Source organism: Epinephelus moara, chromosome 15 (genome assembly GCF_006386435.1).
Source record: "Epinephelus moara isolate mb chromosome 15, YSFRI_EMoa_1.0, whole genome shotgun sequence".
Taxonomy (NCBI): Eukaryota; Metazoa; Chordata; class Actinopteri; order Perciformes; family Serranidae; genus Epinephelus; species Epinephelus moara.
In genome coordinates this window covers 1,401,214-1,428,096 of record NC_065520.1, presented here as the reverse complement: position 1 = coordinate 1,428,096, position 26,883 = coordinate 1,401,214, and the positions used below count along the sequence as shown (strand labels likewise).

At 41.9% G+C, this 26,883-nt stretch overlaps 1 protein-coding gene and 1 long non-coding RNA gene across 2 annotated transcripts; one reads left to right on the top strand and one right to left on the bottom strand.

Moving 5' to 3' along the window:
• Window positions 1–187: 187 nt before the first annotated feature.
• gart (phosphoribosylglycinamide formyltransferase) lies at window positions 188–25,500 on the bottom strand. Its single transcript, XM_050063329.1, has 23 exons — window positions 25,418–25,500; window positions 25,123–25,223; window positions 22,574–22,723; window positions 21,068–21,163; window positions 12,994–13,168; window positions 12,233–12,344; window positions 11,751–11,819; window positions 10,885–11,010; window positions 10,699–10,786; window positions 10,484–10,569; window positions 10,235–10,403; window positions 7,925–8,156; window positions 7,594–7,688; window positions 7,240–7,349; window positions 5,797–5,995; window positions 5,398–5,649; window positions 4,824–4,976; window positions 4,266–4,469; window positions 4,005–4,163; window positions 1,905–2,035; window positions 1,541–1,682; window positions 1,337–1,452; window positions 188–1,241 (listed from the first exon to the last, which is right to left on the bottom strand). Exons 3-23 carry the CDS (start codon window positions 22,716–22,718, stop codon window positions 1,044–1,046), a joined length of 3,057 nt encoding a protein of 1,018 aa, XP_049919286.1. The 5' UTR covers window positions 22,719–22,723; window positions 25,123–25,223; window positions 25,418–25,500; the 3' UTR covers window positions 188–1,043.
• Window positions 13,194–20,305, top strand: LOC126401833 (uncharacterized). Its single transcript, XR_007571126.1, has 3 exons — window positions 13,194–14,027; window positions 15,641–15,733; window positions 17,641–20,305. It is a non-coding gene; the product is annotated as an uncharacterized LOC126401833 (long non-coding RNA).
• Window positions 25,501–26,883: the final 1,383 nt, after the last annotated feature.

The following is a 26,883-nucleotide window of genomic DNA, read 5'->3' as shown; positions in this document are numbered from 1 at the left end:
CCGCATGGTTACATCGCAGCCTGTTTCGCCACTGTCGGCTTCAGCCTTCTTGCTCAATACCAGTCCAATGTCATGCTTTTAAAGAAAATAATATATGTTGCATTTTTTTCAGTTTACTTTGACTTTGAATGTTTTGTCCGATGCACTGGTAAGCCTGTAAAGACAAAAAAAAGGCCACACAAAATGACTCCTTGCATCCACCCAGGCAGGTTTAATTACATACTCACAGTTTCAGCTACACAGACATTCAAATATTCATAATTATACTCCACTGGGACAGTACCTTTTTTTTTTTTTTTTTTTTAAATTCCAGTGTGATCCTCGCATTTCTCAAAAATACAATTGGAATGTAATTCTTCTTCAAGTATGATGCTTCTTTACTCACAATAAGTTGAAATGCTGCTAGGAAATCTAAGTGTGTTTGCAAGCTTTAAGCATCCCATGAACTCAACTGGGCATGACAGTCTGAAAAAGGAATGTTTGGGACATTGGAACAGTAAAAAGTTAATATTTTGACCTAAGTTGATGCCTTGTTAGTGTAATTCTTGTGTTAATAAGACCAGTTTCATGTGATAAAAGTAAACTGTTGTTAAAGGAATACTTCAACCCTCTAAATGACCACTTATATTTCAATTACTTACCCAATGTTATGTTGAATTAGTGACGAACACTTTGTTTTTCTCGCATGCCTCCACAGTAAACAAAGAATCCAAAAACGGAGAAAATTCTTGATGAATTGAAGTTAAAGGTGTCCACACTGAACAAGTGAGAGCTACATCAAAACATCTCTTTACAAACTCACACAACTTGTGCAGTATAATCCAAGCTGTTGTTAAACATGGACTCCTATGACTTCAGTTCATCAAGAATTTTCTCTGTTTTTGGATTCTTCGTTCACCATGGAGATATGAGAGAAAAACCATGATTTCTTTGCAATTTCAACCTAACACAAGGTGAATAACTGATATACCAATAATCATTTAGGGGGTGAAGTATTCCTGTAATGGCTGGCAGTAACGTACAGCTAAGTTGATGTGCACTCTCTAACTCTGTGCACTGGACTTCCACATGATGTGTCCGTCCTCTCCAAGTCTGACCGTGCCACTGGCCACCAGCTCCAGAGCGGCTGGGAAGGCTCGGTGCTCGGCCTCCCTGATTCTGTCGGACAGACTCTCCTCTGTGTCGCTGCCCAGCACGGGCACTGGCTCCTGTACGATGATGGCTCCTGCATCCACCTCTTCCTAAACACAGATGAGGAAAACAATAGCTGTGTGACTAGCTCAGGTAAAAGCCTCTTGGTTTGATGTCTGCTGATTCCACAGTATGTCGTACTTACTGCTACAAAGTGGACTGTGCAGCCACTGACCCGCACCCCAGCCTGGAGAGCCTGCTTTTGGGCATTCACCCCCTTGAATGAGGGCAGCAGGGATGGATGGATGTTCAGCAGCTTTCCTGTAACAGACACGCAGTGAAAAAGACCCTCATGTGACCTGACACATTATCATAATTATGTGCAAATGTAAGGAATTTATTGTCACACCATTCCATTTCTTGACGAACGTCCCCGTGAGGATCCTCATGAATCCGGCCAGACACACCAGCTCCACCCCAAATTCTTCCAGCACACGATCAATGGTGCCATCGAACTCCGCTCGGCTCCCATACAGTTTGTGGTCCACTACCTAAGTTGCCATCAGAAACACAAACACAACTGCATCAACAGAATTTAGGCGAAGGAAAAAATATAATATTGCATCGCTTTACTGTCACTCTACACTAGCTCAGATTTGACCAACCTCTAAAGTGGACTGCATTGAGCCTGGCTGCTTTTATTTTGTGTAACACTTTGTCACAATTGTTTTGAGAGCTTTGTACCAATAAACTCATTATCTATATTTCTTTACCCGTGTTTGGATCCCAGCCAACGATGCTCTCTTCAGGCCCTGAACTCCAGGTCTGTTTGAGATGACCACCACAATCTCTGCAGAGCTGTATGGACGCTTGGCCTGCTCTATCAGCGCCTGCAGGTTGGTGCCTGTGACAAACAATCAAAGACAACTTTATTTCCATTTGCAGTATTATTATTATATTTTCGCCGGCGTTGGTCTGTTTGTCTGTTTGTTTGTCTGCAACATAACTGAAAAAGTTATGAATGGATTTTGATGAAATTTTCAAGAAAGGTGGATAATGGGACAAGGAACAGATGATAAAAATTGGTGGTGATTGGTTGAAGCAAAGTGGATAAAATAATAAAAAAGTCTATGGTCTGACAGCCTCAGCAGCAATTAAGATGGTGAAAATAGCGCCATCTGGTGGCCAGAAAGCACGTCTTGTTCTACTTGCTAAATATTGTAATTCTAAAGTTGAAATTAATGTTCTGTGTTGGAAAAAAAGAAAGTGAAAAATACAAAAAAAACATTATATTCTGTGTTGGTACAAAATAAAAATGAAATAAATACACTACAGTGTCTCCATGGTGAAGGCATATATAACCTAATAATGATAGTGACGCAAATAACCTAATTGTGATACAGGCGGCGAAATCTGATGCAGAGGGGGAGGGAATATCACCTACTTGGCGGAGGTCTGCACTCTCTAAGTGCTTTTCTAGTTAGCAGTATGGCTCTGTTCTGGGGCCCCTTACCTTTCCTCGGGCCTACGCAGAAAGCCGAAGGCAGAGAGAACACACCTCTCTCACAAATGCACTGTATGTATTTCGACATTAAGAGCTCTTCTGGTGCCGGCAGACACATAGAAACCTGGCAGGGAGCACTTTGCAAGGAACAAAAAAAGATTCCATGTGCAAAAGAATTTGTTTTGTGCCCTTTTTTTCACTTAAACACCTGGCTCACAAAATGTCTGTGCACAGCCCTGATCAGCACAATGTATTAACACTGACTAAAAGTTGTACATGGTGGGGCTTTTTATTCTAATATAATGCTGAATAGTTTAATGTATAATAATGCATCATATTTTTATTGTTATATTTTGTGAGTAAATCTGAATCTGCTATGTAAGCAGTAACAGGTCTCTGTCAGGTAAATGTACACATTTTTCCCTCTTAAGGTCAAGGAAAAACAATGATACAGCATTGTGCTGCAATATTTTGCATGACGATATTGTATCGATACACAAAAACCAAGTATTGATCTTTTATTATATACAGAATGTATGAATCCACATTTTATTATACAACTGTTGGTGATAGAATAATAAAATCAATTGCTTTTTGGGTCCACTAGATGGTGCTGATGTTTTTTCTCCTGGTGAGGTCAGCAGAGGTCTCAGTCAGCAGCATTTGGCAGGAAGTTCATCCAAACAAACATCTGGACTTATTTTGGATTTAATGACACAAAAGGAAAGGACTTGGATGTGACACATGAGATTTGCAAGCAGTGTCATGAGAGTAAGATGCTCTAGGAACACGATGTCTCACGTTCTCTAAACTAGAGCAGTATATGAAAGTCACACAGGAGCAAACATTGCAGACCTCCTGCAAAATGTAGCACAAGAATAGAACAGACAATGCTTCTATAACATGGGTGTTGCTGTTCACTTCATGTGAAGTGTTATGCTCACGTTCTTACTCTGGCCTCGCAGAGTGCATCAAATCTGCCCACAGTTTAGTCTGTCAGGTGTATGCAGCATTTCTGACGGTGTTATGGATGGTGTTGGTCGGTCTGTCTGCCTTTCAACACATTTTACTGCAATAAAAACTGAGTTGCATACTTTTAGGGTGTGTTGGGGGGTTTTTGTACATTATTTCAGGTCACAGTGAGTTACGATAGCAACATAATTAAATATTTTTCATATCAAACATCATAATGAATCTATAGCTGTTCTGGGCCAAGATTTCTCGCTCAGGACTAAAGGAAGTGCAGTGTCGAGTGTAAAGTAGTTTGCATCAGCGGTTCTTAAGAAAGGCAGCGATGCAACAGGCTGAACAGTCAGCTCGTTCTGAACAGGCCGCCAATCTTTATTTCAAGATCAATAAAAGAACACACCTGTGCCAGAGATAAGAACACCCACTCTGGTCCTCTTGCGTGGTGTGCTGCTGTCACCACGGCAACCACCGTTCTGCTCGACACCCAGCTCTCCACTGGAAGCAGGTCCTGCGTTCAGCAGGCTGTGTTTCAGGTTGCGGACCACCACAGGTTCTGCCCCTGCAGAAACATCATTTCACTATTTTATTTCCAGTCTATAAATAATAACAACACCACCCTGCTGTGGTGTATTTCATTAACGTATCTATTTTAGTTTCTCACCCTGTTGCCTGTGCGCCAGTGAGCCCACGATCCAGGCCTCTTCGTGTGCTTGAAGCTGGCGTAGGACCCTCTGAGCATCCGGGGGCGCAACCACCAGCACTGCCCCCAGGCCACAGTTGAAGGTGCGAGACATCTCCTCCTCGCTCAGACCCCCCTCCTTGTGCAGCCAGGAGAACACGGGGGGGATGCTCCAGCGAGAGGCATCTGAGTCATGTGTAAACAGCAAGTGTAAATATTAATGAGAGACACACAGCGACCTCTGCATTTTTAAGAGAGGAAAATGATCCCAGGACGACTACAACTGTGCTGAATATGAAGACAAGGCTGTTTATTCATGTTCACATTTGCATTGACTTAAGTGTGCACAGGGGTCATCTCATATAAATATGTTTATACAGGAAACACTCATTCCTCTTTTTCCGCTCACACGCGAGGTGATCATAAAAAAAACAACAAAAAAAAAACAACCCAGAGGCACAGCACCTTTCCACACTGCTGACGTCAACACTTCACATGCTTCATTTGAAGATCAGGTGTCCGCATGTGCTTTCATCTCACCTAAATCGACTGCCAGCTCCTGGGGCAGCACCCGCGGGATGTTCTCCAGAAGCCCACCCCCTGTGATGTGAGCGTAGGCTTTGACAGCGCCGCTGTGGAGAACTGGCAGCAGCAGACGACTGTAGATCTTTGTTGGTGTCAGCAGAACCTCGCCTGGAAGCAGAGTTGCAGTCAAACAGTGAGCAGCAAAGGCTAAAGTTATGCTGACATATTTTAGGGCTGCAGATACATTTATTTTTATTATCGAATAATCTGCTGAATATTTTTTTTAACCAGTCGTTTGGTCTGTAAAATATCAGAATATATTGCAAAATGCCCAAATGTCCCAATGCCAAAGATGACGGCCATTTTGTGCTATGGCCTCATGCCTATGACCACATTAATACTGCTTTATACAGCAGTTCTACAAGCGTTATTCATTACCAGTAAATAAATGCAACAGGTTATAATTTGTATGTTTGTTTATTTGGCTCTGAACCTGACCTATCCAGGTGAACTAAGAGCAAAACACCTAAATGTGGTACCTCAAACAAATACATTAAGAGCCCACCTGTGTGACTTGAAAGCGACTTACCGACTGTCTGTCCCGGCTTCCCAAAAGGAGCAGGGGAGCTGTAGCTGAGGTGGGCCCTCTCCAGCACTTTGCGGACCAGGCTGAAGCCGTTGCTGTGGACCCCAGAGGAGGCCAGTCCTATCAACAGGTCCCCCTCGGCGATGTCCCCCATCCTGGGCAGCAGGGCCCCACGCTCCACTGCCCCAACACAGAACCCGGCCAGGTCGTACTCTCCTGGAGCGTAGACGCCCGGCATCTCTGCTGTCTCACCACCTGGATGCAAAAAGATCGAGATAGAGAGAAGTCAAGATACACTACACTCATCTCTACCTCCAAAGTAGTTATTTTGGAGGACAGAGACACCAAAATATGAATAAACAGACTTTTTAACATGCTTAAACAGGATGGATCCTCTCTCACCCAGCAGAGCGCAGCCGGCCATCTCGCAGGCCTTAGCGATGCCGCCGACCACCGAGGCGGCGACTTCCACGTCCAGGCTGCCGCAGGAGAAGTAGTCAAGGAAGAAGAGTGGCTCGGCGCCTTGAGCCAGCACATCGTTTACGCACATGGCCACCAGGTCCTGACCCAGGCCGCCATGCTGGCCGCACGCCTGGGCGATCTGATGATATAAAGTGTTTTTAATCAAAGGAAACAGTAAAATAAAGCAGATATCTAAAGTAAAAACAGGACGCAGGAGAGAAACTAAACTCCAAACCACAGAGATTCAGTTAGACGATACAAAAGTACTAAGAGCTGAACACAGAGACTTTTAAAGACGCCTTTCTCTCTCCTGCAGACAGAGACTTTTAAAGACGCCTTTCTCTCTCCTGCAGACAGAGGGGAGGAGAGTCTCGCAACACACGACCGGTTTGAGGAGGAGAAACACAATCGTCGGGGGTTGTCTGTGGTCGGTGAGACATCAATGCTACACGCTTGAGAGTGGGCAGCCCGGCTTTTGGGCCTACCCCAGAGAAGGTCCATCTCTGGCGTAGCTTGGAGAGCAAATGTGTGCGGTATGACTCGGCGAGGCCAAAAATGACAGCGGAAAAGTCTGTAACTGACTGAGGTAGAGGCAGACTAGCAGCTTCCGTGTTCAGCGAGCTAAAATGACTGTTTTTTGTAAATGGAGTCTGGTAAACGGGGAAATAAATGGCTTCTCCATCAGAACGGGCTGTCCGTTGCAAAGTAAAGCAGTGAAAATATTCTACATAAAACGTACACTTTAACTGTTATAGATTTTTTTTAGGCTGCTTAATCCACAGCAGTATTTTGCTTTGCTTCCATGTTGGACGCCTGCTTGTTTCTCCAAACTGAGGGTGTGCCGACTGACGTCCACTGTTGGTAATACACTGACTGTAGATAAGTGCCTCATACAACCCCACTTATAAAAATCCAAACTATCCCTTTAAAGCTGTGTAAGCTTGTGTAAAATGCATTAATAGTATACAACAGAAGAATTCATCTAAGTGACGTTTTACTGGAGATTTAAAATTCAGGTTTGGTCACTTGTGGGAGATTTTGGCACTTTAACGGATTAAAACTTGAATGCAGAATAAAAAAATAAAAAATAAAAAAATCAATGAGCTGAACCTGCTTCTAAGAGTCCATGAAATAATCTTGGATCCTTCACACTTTAAATTAATGAAATTTGTATTTCTGTTCAGAGGTTTTCAGAAGCCTTTGAATCCGTCTACAGATCTCCCCTGCTGCTCTGTTACTTCGGAGCCAAATTGGATCTAGTTTTGAATGGTTATTTCTCAGCATCTACCAAGGTTTTAGTACTTTTATTTGACTCTCAAGACTGATGGACATCGGCTGCCACATTCTCCTTCAAAAAAGGGAACGAAGGAAGTGAAATCCCACCTTGAGTTTGGTCCCCACTCCGTCTGTCCCTGACACCAGGATTGGGTCGACAAAACCTGCTGCCTTCAGGTCAAACAGCCCAGCAAAGCCTCCCAGTTCTGCGTTACACCCTGATGAAAAAATAAACACCCAATTACATCTTTATCTGTCCTTTTTAATTTGACTGTTTGTATTAAAGCTGCTGAATTTATCTCAGCAAGCATGTAAGCAAGCAAATTTGTTCCCTAATGAGAAAACGGTTTCACTCAACTGCTTAAAATAATCAAACAAGCTGTAAGGTTACAAGCGTTTAATCATTGTTTGGATGTACTACAGGTTTTTTTGCTCAGTTTTTGCTCATGAGAATAAAGTTACCAGGGCGGGATGTTGCCTTGGCCAGAGGCTTGATCATGTCCACCAGCTTGTTACCGGCAGCAATGTCCACTCCACTGTCCTTATAGGTCAGACCTCTGTCAGAGACACAGTGAAATAACACTCACTCAGCTGATGAGCTGTTATTTCCAGTCCCTGTCTGCAGCTAAAGCTACAATGAGTTGTGGAGGAGGAGGCTGGCTGTGGACTTTCAAGAAATACATGGACACAGGTACATCCAAAGTGAAGTTTATTAATCATGAATCATGTCTGTACAAACACAAAGCAGAAAGGGAATGTTTAGGTATGCAGCCTGTACCACGTTCACACACACCTGTGTTGCTTCAGGTGGGCGATGGCCCGGTGGCCGATGTCGCGGCGGTACACGGCACCAGGAAAGCCTACGGCCGCCACGCCCTGATTGGCCGCCTGCAGGGCCGCCTCTAGGGAGGGCCTGACCGCAGTGATGGTCAGGACACGCCCACCGCTGGAGACTACGCCTCCGTCCTTCAGAGCGGTGCCGGCATGGAAAACCTGCAGCCCTGAGTCCTGAACCTGGGACAAACCTGAGGGAGAACACAGACTTAATTTTAAGTATTCATTTTCCTTAGTTAAGGGAATTTTTTTAAGACAGTTGCAACAAACATTTCAAATTGATCCCCTGGTAATTTAAAAAAAAAAAAAACATTAATCAATTTAAATACATCATGAATATCCAACAGTTACAAAGGTGACTAGAGATGCACGATATTTGATTTTTTTGCTGATATGCTGATATGTAACAACTCATTTGACCAATAACCGATACCAATACCAATATATCCACTTGTCCCCCCCCCCTAATTTTAGGATCATCACGTCTCTTCTGTAGTGGAATTAACATCATACTCTTATCGTAATGGCCCACCAATAGATGGACACATGAAATACAATACTTTTCAGTGTATGTAATATTTATTCATTGTGCAAATTGAGAAAAACCATTTTGGCCGATTCTAATAGTTCATTCTAAAGCCACTATCAGCCGATAATGATGACATGCCAGTATTATCGTGCATCCCTAAAGGTGACGCAGCTGAGACCCAAGATTTTTTTTGTCTTGTAATGTTAACACAGCTCATAATGTCTGCAAACTAAAGGAAAAGAAGACCAGACTGGACTGGGGAAGAAAAGCTCACACTACTTGATACTAGTGATGGCCAAATGAAGCCTCATGAAGCATTTTCTTTATTTTCTGAGCCCACTAGATGGCACTCATGGCTTAAAGAGACAGGCTCAAAGAATGGCAATTCAGTGTGCTTTCAACCTTTTGATGAACAAAAAGTGCCATCTAGTGGGCTCAGAAAATAAAGAAAATGCTTCATGGCGCTTCATTTGGCCATCACTACTTGATACTGGATATGTGAAGAGGAAACAATTTCTACAAAGTACATTTGAGAATGGTTGTTCTTTCTGTTCACAACCAGATCCTCATGTCCAGCAGGGGCTTGAATGTGCGCAAGTTCATCTATGATTTCACACAGTTTGGAGAAGACAGCAATGGAGGAAAAAACTGTTTGGAGCACACATCTTGTTTCCACTCTGGAAAACTTCCCAATGAATGCACAACCCTGCAAACTGTGGACTTACATACGCCAAAAGCTTCCCCAGTGACAGACTGGAAGAAGCCAGTGACAAAAAGCAAAGAGGGAATTAGTAACAGCACGGAGAGCACAGTTTGCCAGTTTGTTGGCCAACAAATAAACTGATTAAATATATAATCTCGCGCAACTGCTCGTCAGTTATGTGTCTATAGTGTTGCCTCTTCTCATTTTGGAACAACTTTGTTGTTTTACGTGAAGAAAAAAAAAAAAACTCAACCAAGTGTACCATGGCTAAGTGTTACGGAACAGCGTGTAGGATTCACAGGATTAAGCAGCATCTAGTGGTGAGGACCGAAGATTTCAACCAGCAAAAACGTTTCCCATGTACCACGTGTGACCTCCAGCTTAGAATTCTTAAACCTTAAGAAATAATAATAGAGCAGTTTGATATTAAAATCAGTGTTTGAGCAATGCTGCTTTGCTCACTTCGGAGGGGCTGCTAACTACGTTGGCAGACGCAAAACGTGACTGGCCCTTTCTAGAGCCATTGTTTAGTTTGTCTGTTCTGGGCTACTGTAGAAACATGGCGGTGCAACGTTGTGGACTCTGAAGACGAGGACCTATTCTCTATGTAGATGGGGATCATTCTAAGGTAACGAAAACACAACGATTCTTATTTTATACACTAAAGAAAACATACTTATTATATTATCTTTAATTTCTGCCAATATATCCCACTAAGTCCTACACACTGGACCTTTACCATTTTTTAAACTGCATCTAAACTGAATCTTTAGATTTTTGACTGCTGGTTTGACAAAACAAACAACCTAAATATATAAAACATAAAGGCCATTTTTAGACAAAACACTGTTAAAATAGATATTTTACATGTAAGATAATTAATTAAATAAACTGCAGGGAAATTGCATTTATAGATTCCAATTCTGCCTCTACTTTTGCCCTGACAAGAAGAAAAAAGGATTTAATTTGTAATGTGTAATCTGAACTGGCAGACTGAATAAACCCCCTCCCCTGCTGCGCTGCAGAGTCATGCATACCTGTGATCTCTACTCCTTTCTTGTAGGAGCCGGGGTAACCAGCGCTGGCCATGACCACGGTGACTGCAGAGCTGTCCTGGTGCCACACGGGGGCGTTGGAGACCAGTTTGACTTTCAGTGTGTTCAAGATCACTTCATATAGGTCGCTCTTCAGGAGAGGCAGCAGCACCTGAGACAGCGACAGCGGATATTTGATGTTTATCTTATGAGAGGATGCAGTGACGGGTGACTGGAGTCAAAGAAACCCACCTGACACTCTGGGTCTCCAAAGCGACAGTTGAACTCGAGGACTTTCGGCCCCTGCTTGGTCAACATCAGCCCTGCGTACAGCACACCTGGAACACAGGAACAAAGAAAATATTCCATAAGATGTAGGCCATGTTTCATTGATCACTAGAAACTCAGCAAACATAAAAACAGATGCAGCAAGCTCTCTGGACTCCAGAGAGAAAAAGAGGACTTACCCACATACGGAGTGCCCTCCTCCTTCATCCCGTCCACAGTCTTCTGAAGGACCGTCTCTCTGATCTGCTGCAGCAGCTCCTGGCTCACCTGCACGGGATGAACAGAAAGCAGCATTAAAGATGGCTTAGAAAGAACGTGACAAAACTTTGAGGAGAACCAGGCTGAGAGGAAGAGGAGGTGTGTACCTGAGGGGTAGGGCAGTAGGCCCCCATACCGCCGGTGTTTGGCCCCAGGTCGCCGTCCTCCAGCCGTTTGTGATCCTGTGCTGGAGGCATCGGGGACACTGTGCAGCCATCAGTGAAGCAAAGACACTACAAGACAAGGTGAAGCGGGATAAACATCCTTTCAGCTTTGGGCTAATTCACATCTCCCAGGTACAGATACAGTTGGTATATGCTGATGGGGGGGAAACAAGCACTCACATCCATGCTTAGGAGTTGCAGCGTGGCTTTCTGCATGTCAAATTTACTTCAAAATCCAGAGTTAAAGGGTATTTAACTCCGTTAAACCGTTACCATTTATTTAAATGCAGTCTGATGGTTTTGGGGATTGTTGGCGATTGTTTAAGCATTTAAAAAAACGAACCTCCAAGGACCTGTAGTTCTAAAGGCTGCAAATCCCTGAGTGATGATAATGTTATAGCACATCGTCAAAACACTGCTAATGGTGCTGACTAACGTTTGTGCTGCTGTAGTGTCTTCAAACATGCACAGAATTCACTTAAACATGCTTGTCTATTACAACATAGCGTTAATGGCTGTAGGGTGCTGATTTGTGGTAAGTTCAATATTTCTATCAATAGTAAATGTAACTACTTGGGTCGTGCACCATGAGTCACCTAGCCTTTTAAATGTTGCTACCCGTTTTGTAGGATAATGTGGCAAGTACCACACGTTTCAGCGGCATTTACAATACGATTTCAGTCATTGAAAAATGTGATTTAACAATTTAAAATGCCTTACATTTTTTCAGACCATGTTTATCCTTACAGGTTAGATTGTTATCAAGTTTGAATGTTTTCTATAGATTTCACTAAAAATGTTCAACTCACAGACACTTCCTCTCCCTCAAGGAGCTCTTCAACCACCACAGTGTCCCCTGCAGCTCCAAAGGCTCGGTCCTGTAGCACAGTGTTCAAACAGATTTACTTTTCAACATGGAAAAACTGTGGAAACTGGAGGACATAATTACCTTGCAAGAAGAAGATTCACACAAACAATATATGCATCAACTTGTATAGCAATTAATTACTGTCTAGAAAAGAACATTCTCTACATTATCATATATAAACTGCAGCCGACAAATGGTGGGGAAAGTTAAATACAATTTCCTCTGCCCACTGCATTTAATCCAGTGCTGTTGTAGTGGGACTGATCTGTGGTCAGCTGCCAGATCTCAATGTGTGACTGACTGATAGAGAAGGTGGGCTCAGCTACACTCATTTTACATTTAACATTCAGCTAAACGTTGCATTTTCTTCTCTTTCCACTCGGTGTTGATGGATGAGTGACCACACAGAGAAATGTCTCGTACCTTCATGATGTCCATCACAGCCTGACAGGCCTCGTCCTGGTCTCTAGCCACAATGACTCCCTTCCCTGCTGCCAGCCCGCTGGCCTTCACCACCAGCGCCGGAAAGTCGGCCCTTGAGACCCCCGAAACAATGACATCAACTCAGTAATGCGCAGTAAGAATCAACATCTTCTCACAGAAAACACATCTGGAACAGATGCTGCGTCACTGATATAGACCATGAAATGGTTTTTTTTCTGTGTGTGTGGATCATTTAACATTTGCAGTGCACGATGCTGTCTGGGAATGTGAATTTGGGATCCATATAGATGAAGGCTGTCAGAATATGGCAGCTGTTGTTCTGCCCACGATGGTTTATATGACCAAAGAAATGACTTTCGCTGAGTATAAAGCTTTTTTTTTTCTCTGTCTATAAAACTCTGTTTGAGGGTGCTCTCATGTGAAAGGCAATCATCACATCTTAGATCATTAACTCATGAAACCATCTGAGAAACAGAACTTCAGTGGAGATATCATTTTCTATTACCGTGCAAATTTTGTGTTTAATGGCTCTGAAAACAAAACTTTGCTGCTAGAAATCAAAACTGATAAAAAAAAAAATGATGTTATTGTTTGACCATAAACAGTCAGACAGATGCATTTAGCAACTTTTTTACTTCTGCCAATTACTCAGTTTATTAATTAGCTGATTGTTTTCGATAAATCTGTGCACAAAACACACTTGCAGAGATCCAAACTTTGTGTCTTTTTACTGTACTGACGTGCGGATGTAGTTGCAGGCCTCCTGGGGGTCAGTGAAGGAGCCGTAGCGGGCTGTGGGGATGCCGTGACGCTCCATGAAGGCCTTGGAAAAGCTTTTGCTGGCCTCCAACTGAGCTGCTTTGGCAGAGGGGCCAAAACAGGGCACTCCTGCAGCCGTCAGGTCATCGACAATACCTGGAAGAGATGTTGAAGTTAAAGGGTAAGTTTGGTGTTTTTCAGCCTGGATCTCTGACTTGTGCGTCAGCTCTATGCATGTAGCCTACGCCGCTGTGAGCATTTATACTTGTGCGGTGGTGTGTCTGTGTCACTCTGCAGTTACACCTACAAAACACTAGTCAGCGGCAGAGGTTTCTGTGAAGTGCTGTAAAGTTTAGTTGATTCAAAACACACATTAAACACACATTAAACATGGCTTAATAGAGACCATTTCAAACACAAGTACACAAATCGGCGTCACTATGACTGGCAGCATTCACAGACAAAGCACTTGTCTTTTGCTGGACACATTTTCCTCACAAATACAACACGCTAATGTTTTTAGCACAAGTCTATGGCATTTTACATTGTATAAATTAGCCTAGCAGCTAGCGGACTTTTCCTCTATTCATATGAAGTCAGGGACAACAGCAACATTTTACAAAGGTAACTTTAGAAAATTCAGCTCCAATACAAATCATAAGGGTCACCAACAAAACAACTGTCTTATACTAAACACGTTTTCAAAACAAACATAGCATGCTGTTACATGCCAGGCAGGGGCAAAGTGCAGTTGTGTTAGTGTGTGTGTTTTTCCCTCCTGGTCTTCTCTCTCTCTCTCCTCCTCTCTGCTCTCCAGGTGCCATCAACCTGATTGGCCTGCACCTGTAGAGTGTGGGTGCTTGCAGACTGGCCAATCACATCCAGAGCTCTTACATAAAAGGACCATGCCTGCAGTGATCACTCTCTTCTCCTCTGCCTGCTAGAGCTGCTGCACATGTTGAGTGAACGTGGATGCACAAAACAAGGTTTTGTGGAATGGGGTTTGTGGACACAGGTAAGACGGGGTACCCTTTACATTTCTTCATTCACGTAGGTATCCATTGTTGTAAAACACTAGGTTTTAGGGTTGGTGCCACCTCTGTATTTATTTTTGGTTAAGCTTCTTTTTTAGATAAGAGAGTCAGGTTTTTGTTTGAGTTTTGTTTAAAGTTCAGACTCAGTTTAGGTCCAGTTTTATTGTAACTCTTTCTGTTTATTTGGCACAACCACCTTGTCCCACCCTCCTCCACAATTGTGATCTTTTGTTAGTAGATTTAATTATCCAATAAACCATTTTCTTTGTGTATACACCCGCTCTGATTCCATCTTATTTTTTGATTGTCGTGTTGATGTCTCTTTTCTACCTTGCCATCATACCTTGCCATCAAGGGAGACGTAACACAAATGGGGGCTTGTCCGGGATCATTTTTCCCTGAGCTAAAGGACAATCAAAATTGATGAGTCACTGTGGTTGTGGCAGTAGTAGTAAAGATGGTTTTCAATTTACAAGCGTTTATTGACAATCCTACCCTTGAGAAGGTTGATGCATGCCGTAAAGATGATCTGTTATGTATTGCAGCACACTTTAACATTTCTATACAAAAGTATGGGGTTAAGAAAGAAATCAAAAATAGGGTGTTGGAAAAACTAATTGAGTTAAGGGTTCTTGAAGTTTCTGATACCTCAGCCCAGCAGGTGGCTGAAGTTTCATCTGATGTTCCTTCCACTGGACCATGTGCTTCCCCTCTTGTAGACAGTCGGGGGGAAGAGGCTAACTTGGCTACACCTCAGGGTGGTGTGCTTGTACATGAGGCTCCTACAACTATGCCTCGTTTTGAGCCTCTCTCTCCACAGTTGAGTGGTTCAAGTGTGGAAGTCAAAGCTTAGCCTGCCTTCAGCTGGAGGCACAAGAAAAGGAGCGTAAGGCAGAATATGACCTCAAACTACAGATTCGTAGGCTAGAGATAGAAGCTGAGAAAGAAGTCAAGTTACGGCAGCTTGAAGTGGAGGCTATGAGAATCTCTGCTGAACAGACAGCACACACATTTGATAATCCTGCACCCTCACAGACAAACCTACACAAAAAGGGTTTTGATGTCAGCAAAAATATTGCTTTAGTGCCAACTTTTCGGGAGTCAGAAGTTCACTCCTACTTCAATGGATTTGAAAGAATCGCCACAGCACTAGACTGGCCTAAGGACATGTGGCCTATCCTTCTCCAATGCAAGCTAGTGGGGAAAGCACAGGAGGTTGTGTCGTCTCTCCCCTTAGAGGACAGCTTGCAGTATGATGTGCTCAAAGAAGCAATTTTGCATGCTTATGAGCTTGTGCCAGAGGCATATAGGCAGAAGTTCCGGAACCATAAAAAGTCCAGTGGACAAACATTTGTCGAATTTGCTCGTGAGAAAGGGGTTCTCTTTGACAAGTGGTGTGCCGCCAATGAGGTTACGAACAGTTTTGAAGCCCTTCGTCAGTTAATGCTCTTGGAAGACTTTAAGAGTGCCTTACCAGAGAAGATGGTGATGTTCTTAAATGAGCAGAAGGTGACTTCATTGTCCAAAGCAGCTGTGTTGGCAGATGAATTTGTGCTAACCCATAAAAATGTGTTTGTGTCTTCCTCCCGACCAGACAGAAACTCAGTATCACGCCCAGTGAGACCTGATCCTGGCTGCCCTCCTTTTGTCAAGGTTAAGGGGCCACTGTCACCACCTCGTGAGAATCGTGAGTGCTTCTACTGTCATAAGAGGGGTCATGTGATTGCTGACTGTCTTTCTCTGAAGCGTAAGCAACAGTATCCACCTAGCTTACCACAACCAAAAGGCATGGGCCTGCTGAAGAGTGTGTCACTACCAGACATTGAAATGTTGCAAAATGACGATGAACCTGACCCCTGTTTCAAACCATTCATTCTAGAGGGTTTAGTTTCACTATCAGAAGATCCAAAAGATCAGCCATCGGTAACGATGTTGAGAGATACAGGGGGCTCCCAGTCTATTATTCGGGAAGGCATCCTACCCTTATCATCTATATCTTCATGTCACTCAAGTGCGATTGTTCAAGGGGTTGGAATGGCTTTTGTACCTGCACCTTTGCACCATGTCCATGTTCAGTCACCCCTGGTCAGTGGGTACTTTAAGGTTGCTGTGCTCCCTGTCTTGCCCATCAAAGGTGTTGATTTCATCCTCAGTAATGACCTAGCTGGGGGCAAGGTTATGCCAGTCCCAGAGGTACTGGATAGTCCTGGTTCGAACACTGACTCTGACTCAGCACAGATACTTCCTGACATATTCCCTGCATGTGTGGTTACACGGGCCCAGTCAAAGAAATATGAACTTGACTTGTCTGATTCTTTTTTGGCTACAGAACAGTCTCCTGAAGTTGTGATGACTAGGTCAAAAGGTCAGCCTGAGGCTAAACTTGCTGACACGGCGCCATCCCCCTCCAGTCCAGTGGTTGTGAAGCTGCCAGCCACTTGGGAAGCGTTCATCGCAGCACAGAAAGGTGATGAAACCCTTTCAAAGTGTCTTTCCTCTGTTATTAGCCAGGATGAAGCCAAGAAGAAGAAGGTGGCCTATGTACTTAATGATGGCTTGTTGATGCGTCGCTGGGCTGGTGAGGTTTTTGAAGATGTGGACTGTGCAGCTTATCAGGTTGTTGTGCCTACAACCTACCGTTCACAGGTACTATCTTTAGCTCATGACCATCCATGGTCAGGACACATGGGAATCACCAAAACTTATGACAGGGTCCTTCAACATTTCTTTGGGCCTGGACTCAAGTCGGATGTTGTTCAGCACTGTCGTACTTGCCATGTGTGTCAAGTTGCTGGAAAACCAAACCAGGTGATTCCCCCAGCTCCACTCTGCCCCATTCCAGTAATGGGTGAGCCATTTGAAAAAGTACTTTTTGATTGTGTGGGACCATTGCCAAAGTCCAGGGCTGGAAATCAGTTTCTGCTAACCATTATGTGTGTGTCCACCAGGTTCCCCAAAGCCATTCCACTACGGAAAATCACAGCTCCAATCATTACCAAAGCCCTGGTAAAATTCTTCTTGGTATTTGGTCTACCAAAGGTAGTGCAAACCGATCAAGGCACCAATTTCAAGTCCAAGGTATTTGCTCAAGTACTGAAAACATTAGGCATTACTCATGTCACCTCTAGCCCCTACCACCCTGAAAGCCAGGGGGCGCTAGAGAGATTTCATCAAACCATGAAGTCTATGTTGCGCAAGTACTGCAATGAATCACAGAAGGATTGGGATGAAGGTGTTCCACTTGTTTTGTTTGTCACCCGTGAGGCTGTACAGGAGTCACTAGGTTTCAGTCCGGCTGAACTAGTGTTCGGACATGAGGTTAGGGGCCCTTTAAAGGTCCTCAAGGAGCAACTGGTCATACCAGAAACAGGAGTCAAGAGTATTCCAGAGTATGTCACCAAGCTCAAGGATCGCCTCCAAATAGCCTGTTCTTTGGCTAGAGATGCCCTGGCTTCTACTCAGGCAAAGATGAAGCAATGCTATGATCAGAAAGCAGTAGCTCATTCGTTTCAGCCAGGTGACAAAGTTTTACTGTTTTTGCCTGTACCTGGTTCTGCCCTCTCTACTAAATTTTCTGGTCCTTATGTTGTGCAGAAAAAACTCAGTGAAACCAACTATGTCATCAAAACCCCTGATCGCAGGCGACAGACCAGAGTGTGCCATATCAACATGATGAAGCTGTACCGCTCCCGTGATGAAAAGAGTGAGGCCTCCTCAGTCCAGGAAGTGAAAGCTGTAGTCTCACCTGTGGCATCCATTTGGAAGGTGAGCTCTCCTGGTGATGATGATGATGACTTAGTGATGTGTAGTGCCACACCACAGGGAGCAAGATTAAGCAACACAGAAGTCTTGTCCAACTTGTCTCACTACCTGTCTCACCTCCCTGATGACCAGCGTAATGATGTTGATAAACTCATCTGTGATTTCCTATGTCTGTTTAATGACATTCCCTCTCAAACTTCAGTCATAACTCATGACATCGTCCTAACTAACCCAAAACCAATAAAGCAGCATGCCTATCGGGTTAGTCCAGCTAAGAGGGAAATCCTGAAGAAGGAAGTTGACTATCTTGTGGAAAATGGATTTGCAGTACCCAGTTCAAGTCCATGGAGTTCTCCTTGTCTCCTTGATACAAAGTCTGATGGAAGTCCCAGGTTCTGCACTGACTTCCGCAAAGTGAACACAGTAACCGTTCCAGATGCCCATCCATTGCCCCTTATTGATGATTGTATTCATGAAATTGGTTCTGCAACATTCATCAGTAAACTTGACATGTTAATAGGGATACTGGCAAGTTCCTTTAACCCCACGTGCATCTGACATTTCAGCTTTCGTGACCCCTGACAGTTTCCTGCAGTACACAGTCATGCCCTTCGGTATGTGTAACACTCCTGCTACTTTTCAGAGGTTGGTAAACAAAGTATTAGGAGATGTTAAGAACTGCAAGGCATATCTGGATGATATTGTTGTGTATTCTGCTGACTGGGCTAGCCACATAGCTACATAGAGGGAAGTTTTCAAACGCCTGTCACATGCCTTTTTAACACTCAACCTTGCCAAATGTGAGTTTGGAAAGGGTACTGTCCTCTACCTTGGCCAGCAGGTTGGTCGAGGACAAGTGTGCCCCACAGATGCAAAGGTCAAGGCCATTGCTGCATTTCCTGTACCGACCACCAGGAGAGCTGCGACGTTTCCTTGGAATGTCTGGATACTATCGGTGGTTCTGCAAAAACTTTTCCTCTGTAGCAGCCCCACTGACTGCTTTAACCAGTCCTTCGAAGCCTTTTATTTGGACTGGTGAGTGTACACAATCCTTTGAGAGCCTAAAAGGTATGCTGTGTTGCACTCCTGTCCTGTGTGCCCCAGATTTCTCCTTGCCATTCAAGCTTGAAGTTGATGCCAGCGCAGTTGGGGCTGGAGCGGTCCTTCTACAGGAGGATGACCAGGGCATCGATCATCCTGTGAGTTACTTTTCTCGCAAGTTTAACAAACATCAACTCTGGTACTCCACGATTGAAAAGGAAACTCTTGCACTGCTGTTTGCTCTGCAACATTTTGAGGTTTACCTTGGATCCAGTGCTAAGCAATTTTCAATTTCAATTTTATTTATAAAGCCCAATATCACAAATCACAATTTGCCTCACAGGGCTTTACAGCATACGACATCCCTCTGTCCTTATGACCCTCGCAGCGGATAAGGAAAAAGAGCAACTGAGGAGGGATCCCTCTTCCAGGACGGACAGACGTGCAATAGATGTCGTACAGAACAGATCAGCATAATAAGCCTGTTAAGGTGTTCACAGATCATAACCCTCTTGTGTTTCTCTCCAGGATGTTCAACAGTAACCAGCGTCTTATGCGTTGGGCCTTGATCATTCAAAACTTCAATCTGGAAATCACTCATAAAAAGGGGTCTGACAATGTTCTTGCTGACGCCTTGTCTCGTGGTATGTAATCTAGTTGTTAGAGAGATTAATTGTAAAATGTAGTTCCAAACATTATGTTTGGACTTATATGGGTGGGGGTGTTACATGCCAGGCAGGGGCAAAGTGCAGTTGTGTTAGTGTGTGTGTTTTTCCCTCCTGGTCTTCTCTCTCTCTCTCCTCCTCTCTGCTCTCCAGGTGCCATCAACCTGATTGGCCTGCACCTGTAGAGTGTGGGTGTTTGCAGACTGGCCAATCACATCCAGAGCTCTTGCATAAAAGGACCATGCCTGCAGTGATCACTCTCTTCTCCTCTGCCTGCTAGAGCTGCTGTACATGTTGAGTGAACTTGGATGCACAAAACAAGGTTTTGTGGAGTGAGGTTTGTGGACACAGGTAAGACAGGGTACCCTTTACATTTCTTCATTCACATAGGTATCCATTGTTGTAAAACACTAGGTTTTAGGGTTGGTGCTACCTCTGTATTTATTTTTGGTTAAGCTTCTTTTTTAGATAAGAGAGTCAGGTTTTTGTTTGAGTTTTGTTTAAAGTTCAGACTCAGTTTAGGTCCAGTTTTATTGTAACTCTTTCTGTTTATTTGGCACAACCACCTTGTCCCACCCTCCTCCACAATTGTGATCTTTTGTTAGTAGATTTAATTATCCAATAAACCATTTTCTTTGTGTATACACCCGCTCTGACTCCATCTTATTTTTTGATTGTCGTGTTGATGTCTCCTTTCTACCTTGCCATCATACCTTGCCATCAAGGGAGACGTAACACATGCTAACGTTATTAGGACAAGCCTATGGTATTTTACATTGTAGAAGTTAGCCTAGCGGCTAGCGGAGATTTCTTCTTCTCATATGAGGCCAGGATAAATCACACAAGACTTTAAATGCTATTTCTGTGGAGGTTTTATTGTCTTCACAATTTATTGTTTGTGTGAAATAGAAGTAAAAAAAAAACAAACTTTGTTTCCACTGAGGGAAATGGTTTCAGCTTACAGAAATAGACAGGAGGTCTGCGTCGCCGCGACGTGTAGTTATATTTCTGGGGAGGTACACGTCAGGCTTCAGCGTAGGTTATGGTGTAGATTCTGTACTGTAGGTATGGCAACAATCTGACGCTTAAGTATAAATCGCACTTAAGAGTGCTTGTTTTGACCACTGACAGGCTAAGATTGTTTGTCTGACAACATTGTGGAGAGGATCCCTAACCTTTCCAGATAAGAGTAAGATCCTATTTGTTTAACTAAACACCCCCAAAATCACCATCACCGAAACCCATCTGACTCCATTCAAATAATAATCAAATAATAATTTGAGCGTGTATGCAGCCAGCATATTTTCACTTCTAACTAGGAGAATTAAGATTTTACCCTACATTCATGTGTTGTCAGAATAATTAGAAAAAATTAGTTCCCGCCTATTTAAATGCACATGAACATCCCCTGAAGCCGGAACAACAACTCTGAAAGTTGGCAAAAGACACAAACGTGGGACAATAGGATCCAGGTTGAAAAATACCTAAGTCACCCTTTGAGTGAAAGAGACTATGGAGAAAGGACACCAGTAAATATGATGGAGCCCACTTACCTGCCGCCAGTGGCACCTCAGGTCCGACCACAACCAGCCCGACATGATGATCCTTACAGAACTGAGCCAAGATGGCGTGGTTACTCACCGACACCTCTGCATGGAGAAAGTTTCAAGTTTCATTTACACTCTTCAGCAGCGTGATGCTAATATCACTGTGGCATATTTAATACATCCTATTAAGCTAATTAAGTTGTTAATGTAATCAGCGTATTAATTAACAAGCGTTGTTATGTGAACGTGCTTCTCTTCACCTCACACAAGGGTGGCATGTATTTAGCACTACATTTATCAAAACTCTAAATAGACACAGTAGTTATGGTTATTACGAAATAGAGAATCAAACCCTCCTCTTTACAGAGAGAACTTGTGGTGTAAAGAAGATTATATTGTATTAGTCCAGAGTTTAAAATAACAATGATTAAAAACTAAAATCTTAGAGTATAAAGTTAGTAATCTAACAGCCAGGATTTCAACCTGGATCCTATTTTTCCATGTTGTGTGTCTAAGCTACGAAAGGGAACATTTTTTTTTTTTTTCCCCAAATTGGTCCAGTATTGAACCGGCTGCAGCCAGTGGCAGTGAAACAGGCTGCAGCGTAACCACTCGGGGTATGTTTGCACATATGTCACATGCAATTTATGTCCAGTAAACGTGTTTGTTTTAGCCACTGACAGGCTCAGATTGTTATTCCAAATGTCCCGACAACATTATGAAAAGAATCCCTACACAGATAGAAGGTTTTGTTAAAGAGTAAAATCCTTTTTGTTTAATCAGACACAGCTCTGAAATTGCCTCAGCCAAACCCACCAGACTCCATTTAAATAAACATTAATTTTAGCATGTATAGAGGCAGCATATTTTCACATCTAACTGGGTGAATTAAGGGTTCATTCCAACCAAACCAGAGTTGGTGGTCACTGTCCCAGTGGGAAAAAAAACAAGATGGCACTTCAAATAAAGTGTGTTTTACAATGATAAAATTACTGTGTATTTAAATGGAGTCTGGTGGGTTTGGTTATAGCAATTTTGAGGCTGTTTCTGGTTAAACAAAAAGGATCTTGCTCTTTTACAAGAGGGTCTATCTCTGTAGGGATCCCTTCAATAGTGTTGTGTGACACTTATAATAACAGTCTGACCCTGTCAGTGGCAAAAACGGTGTGAACACGCCCTGGGTGGTGACATTTCAGCCTGTTTCTCTGCCACAGGACGTGGCGGTCTCATTCATTACTGGTCACTTAGACACAAAAACATAGGAAAGTAGGATCCAGGTTGAAAATATACCAAACCTACCTGTTATTTAAAAGTGACAAGAACTGAGAGTTGCAGCCCTAAATGTTTCAGTGTCGTCTTTTTTCTTGTACCATATAACTGCATTGTGTAAAGAGACACGTAATGAACTTTGAGGTGTAATATAATGTTTCTGGGTGCCAGGTTTAGCCCAGATTTTACATGTACTTTTGACAGGAGTAAACTGAATTAAAGAGCCTTTGTGTCTGTATTTACCAGAGTTGCTGATCTTCCCACAATTGGCTGTGCCTGCATTACCCGGGGCCACCAGGACCTGCTGGATCTGCGGCGACTGGGCCAGTTTCCAGGCCAGCGCGTGCTCCCGTCCACCACTGCCGACCACCAGCACCCTCTCTGCCATGGTACCTGAGAGACGACAAAAACCCCAAAAGAAATCTCAGTGTGTAGTATTACAATGAAACCATTCTCGGATACTCAGCAGAGCAGCCCGCACTTTTAATTTGCCTTAAACCATTCGTAAAGTGCCCATTTAATTGCATGCAGAGATTGACCTATAAGGAAAGGAGATCCCTAAGCTGTGTGGAAGCGCTGACCTTTTCTCAGGCCTGGGGTCTTACATTATCTTGTAATGCCACACTTACACGGATCCAATCAGCTAGAACGCAAACACAAGTCAACAATTAAATGGCATGGTCACCAGGCAAGGCCAAATCACCACCAACCGGGCCTCATTTGCATGGAAAAACAAAGCCATTATAAGGTTGATATACAGTAAACTGCTCGCCTCAACCTCAGTTTGGCACTGCAGTTACTCTGCCGTCTCTCTCTGTGGGGGTTTTATTTCCCAAACATAATGACTGAGTTACATTTGTTTCTGAAGCAAACCAATGTTCTGTAAAAAAAGTTTTTCTTATTTTATTTGCACACATAAGGGACAGAAAATGATGATTTTAGAAATATACAGAACCATGCAAAGACCGTGTTCTTATTTGTGATGATTTTTGTGACAACCTTAAGTGTCTGTGACTAAACAAGTAACTGTATCTGAGAGGATTTCACATTGGAAAGACCTTATCTCAGAGTGTCACACAATGTAAATCCACTAAACAGACACCAGTGTCCCTCATGACACATTTGGATCAATATTTCTAATCACTGTCAGAAAAAACCTGAATTATTTGACTGGTTTTGGAACATATTTGTTGTCCTGAACTTTCTAAACTAGTAAGAAAAAAACACTATATTCACCTTCACTATAAAATGTAGCTCAAGAAAAATCAATTCCAACATTTAACATTACAATTACAAAATTCTATGTACAAACACACAAAAATACCCTTTATATGGATGGAAAATGACTTAAGTATCAAAAAATGAATGTAAAAATCCAGGAATAAATAAATAGGAAAATTAATCAATAAATATGAAACTCCAGGAATTTTAAAAAAAAAAAAAAAAAAAAGGAAATAAATAAATGTAAAAATAAATCCAGGAATAAATAAATAAATGTCTAAATATGTAAATAAATAAATGAATGTTTAAATAAATCCAGGAATACATTAATATGAAAACAGAAATCAATAAATATGAAACTAAATCCAGGAATAAATAAATAAATAAATATGGAAATAAATAAATAAATGTTTAACTAAATAAATGTAAAAAAAAACAAACAAAAAAAAACGTAATTGTTAACAAAAATGTAAATGTAAAAAATAAATATAGACAGGAATAAACAAAATAAATACAGCAGTAAATAAATAAATGTGTCAATAAATACAGGAATAAATACATAAATATGGAACAGACAATAGATGTGTAAACAAATGCAGTAATAAATGTATAAATAAATGTATAACTAAGTACAGAAATAAATAAATGGGAAAGAATAAATATGGAAATAAAAAAAAATAAATGCATAAATAAATAACAGTAGATCATCAAACAGAGCATAATTAAATAAATATCTTAAATTTATCTCTATATTTTTGTACAACCACATTTATCTATTTATGTTTTTGGGTCTGTATGTTCATGAGGTAGGAGGTCTTAACCTCTGCATTTATTTCTTGATTTTTGCATTCATTTACTTACTTCAGCATTTATCTATTTATTCTTGCAACTTATTTATTTTTTCATAGTTGTGTCTTTTCCTGGCCTCCATACTTTAACCCCTATCAACTCAAACGTACCCAGGTCAGAGGTCTGCACTGATTTAAGGATTGGGAAACTCCATAGTTTACTATAATAAAGACCTGCATGTGTCAGTCTGGAAGCAGACACAGTACAAAGGGGTAAGTGTCTCACATTGGGTGCACATGTTACACAATTAGTAAATTCACTGGCTTTGATTGAAATCACTCCGTTCATGTGACTCACATGTCAGAGAGCAAATCAAATGCATGAGTCCAACAATGCAAAAAAAAAAAGTGATTTTTAAAACACTCCTTAAAGAAAATGTGTTATAAGCTATTTTATACTCAACTGCATTTGCAGCACCAACTAAAACTCAGTTTACTTTGGTTTAGTTGTGTAAAAGATGTCAGATAAGTTAATACAAGCAGTTCACTTACAGCACATATCATCAACATGGCTGCACGTGCAGAAATAAACTGTACATGCACTTATTCTGCAGTTTAACAAGATGGATGGTGTTGTCTGCACCCTGAAGCATCTATTACAATACCTCAGCTAACCTCAGCTCTGTCTGTACATGCTAGTAAAGCATGTGTAATGAACAGTATAACTTCTGCAGCAACATTAGCAGATAAACCGCTGGTGAAATGAACTGTTTGAACACTCACCTGTGTGTTAGTGTTTGTGTGAAGCAGGAATTAGCCGGAGCCCAGCTCAGGACAGGACAGGACAGCAGTCAGAAGTGTCTCCTCTGCTCTCAGCCTGCTGACTGACCATGGATGCACAGAAAGTAATCACTCACACACACATACACACTACACACACCACGTGGATCCAAGATAACACCATCATGTACGTAACGGCGCTAAACGCAAATAAACGCTGCGCAAAGTTAAAGCTAACAATGCTAATAGCATTAAAAACACACCTACAGTCGTCTTTGTTCCTTCTTATGTGTCTTACCTTAATCTGCTGCCCTAACTGCTGCTTTTTCGCAAGTTTTTTAGTTTGTTCAACTTCCGCGGGGTGTTACTGTCCAGTGCATCATGGGAAATGTAGTCAATCAGCAATGGCGTGTACAAAAGTTTCCAGAAATGTCATAACTAACTTAATAATTATTGCGCAAAATATATACATATTATATATATTATGACAAGATAACAAATTGAAACGTACCTCGTTATTAAAAAAATTAAACTTAAAAAATCATAAATTTGCACAAAAAACAGCAAAACTATTAGATGGTTTAGCAGACCCCAAAGGTTTTTTTTGTGTCTGTCTTTTCCCTGTATTTTTCATTATTCTTAATTTACATTTATTCATATACATATATTAAATTATTTTAGCAAAAACTATTAGATTATTTGTTTTGCAAACCACAAAGGTTTTTGTTTTCCTTATGTTTCTAACTTTTTCCTACATTTTATTCATCTACATTTTATTCATCTACATTTTATTCATTTGTTATAAAATTTTATTTATTTTAACATTATTTTAAATTATCAATATATATTTTCTACAGCTTTTAGAATGAAAATTTGGACCATATATACTCCATGTAATAAATGAATTCAATAAAGTTGAATTTATTAAATAAATAATAATAGAAATAATAATGATACAAAAGCTTCCATAAAAGTGCACACCTTCGCCTTAGTCTAGCACAAAATATATATTTTTTAATTCTATTTTATTTCGTTTAATTTTTTAGAAATATAAATTCAACTTTATTGAATACTTTAATTAATACTATTCATTTATGTCCAGGGATCTCATTATACACTTTGTAAAAAATATATTACAACTATATTTTCAAAATATAAAACTAAGGGAAAAATATATTAAACTGTAGGCTAGGATGAGTCATGAGGAGAAACTTTTGTTTGTCACTTGTACTGCTCAAAGCAGCATTGAAGTGTAACTGTTACGGCTGTGTATGTGTTTTGTGCTGCTCTCCTTTCTCCCTCCCTTGTCGATCTGCCCAGGTGTGCTGTATTACCTAACGAGGTGCAGCACACCTGGCATGGAGGAGGTGCTTAAGAGCTCCTGTGGCAGCAGCAGAGGAGAGAGGCTCTGGTGTGGGGACTGCTGGTGCTGCTGCCTCTCACCGAGGGATTTTTGTTGTCTTTTTTTGTTTTAATTCTGATAAATCCCATGGATTTGAGTGTTTTAAAGGTGTTCATGTGGTTATTTTGGGTCAGTGTTTGGAGTTTTGTTAGCCCCATAGGGCCGTCTAAGGGTGGGGCGTAACAAATGGGGGCTCGTCTGGGAGAGAACATCCATGAGGTGAAATGTAAGTTTCTGTGTGTATCTCGTGGCCTCTTTGTGTAGAGGTCAGCTCTTCAATTAAATTCTCTGTGGTTGTTTAGTTGAAACTTCAGTTTTGAACACCCTGACTAGGTAGTCACCGGGCAGGTAAGATCTTGCCA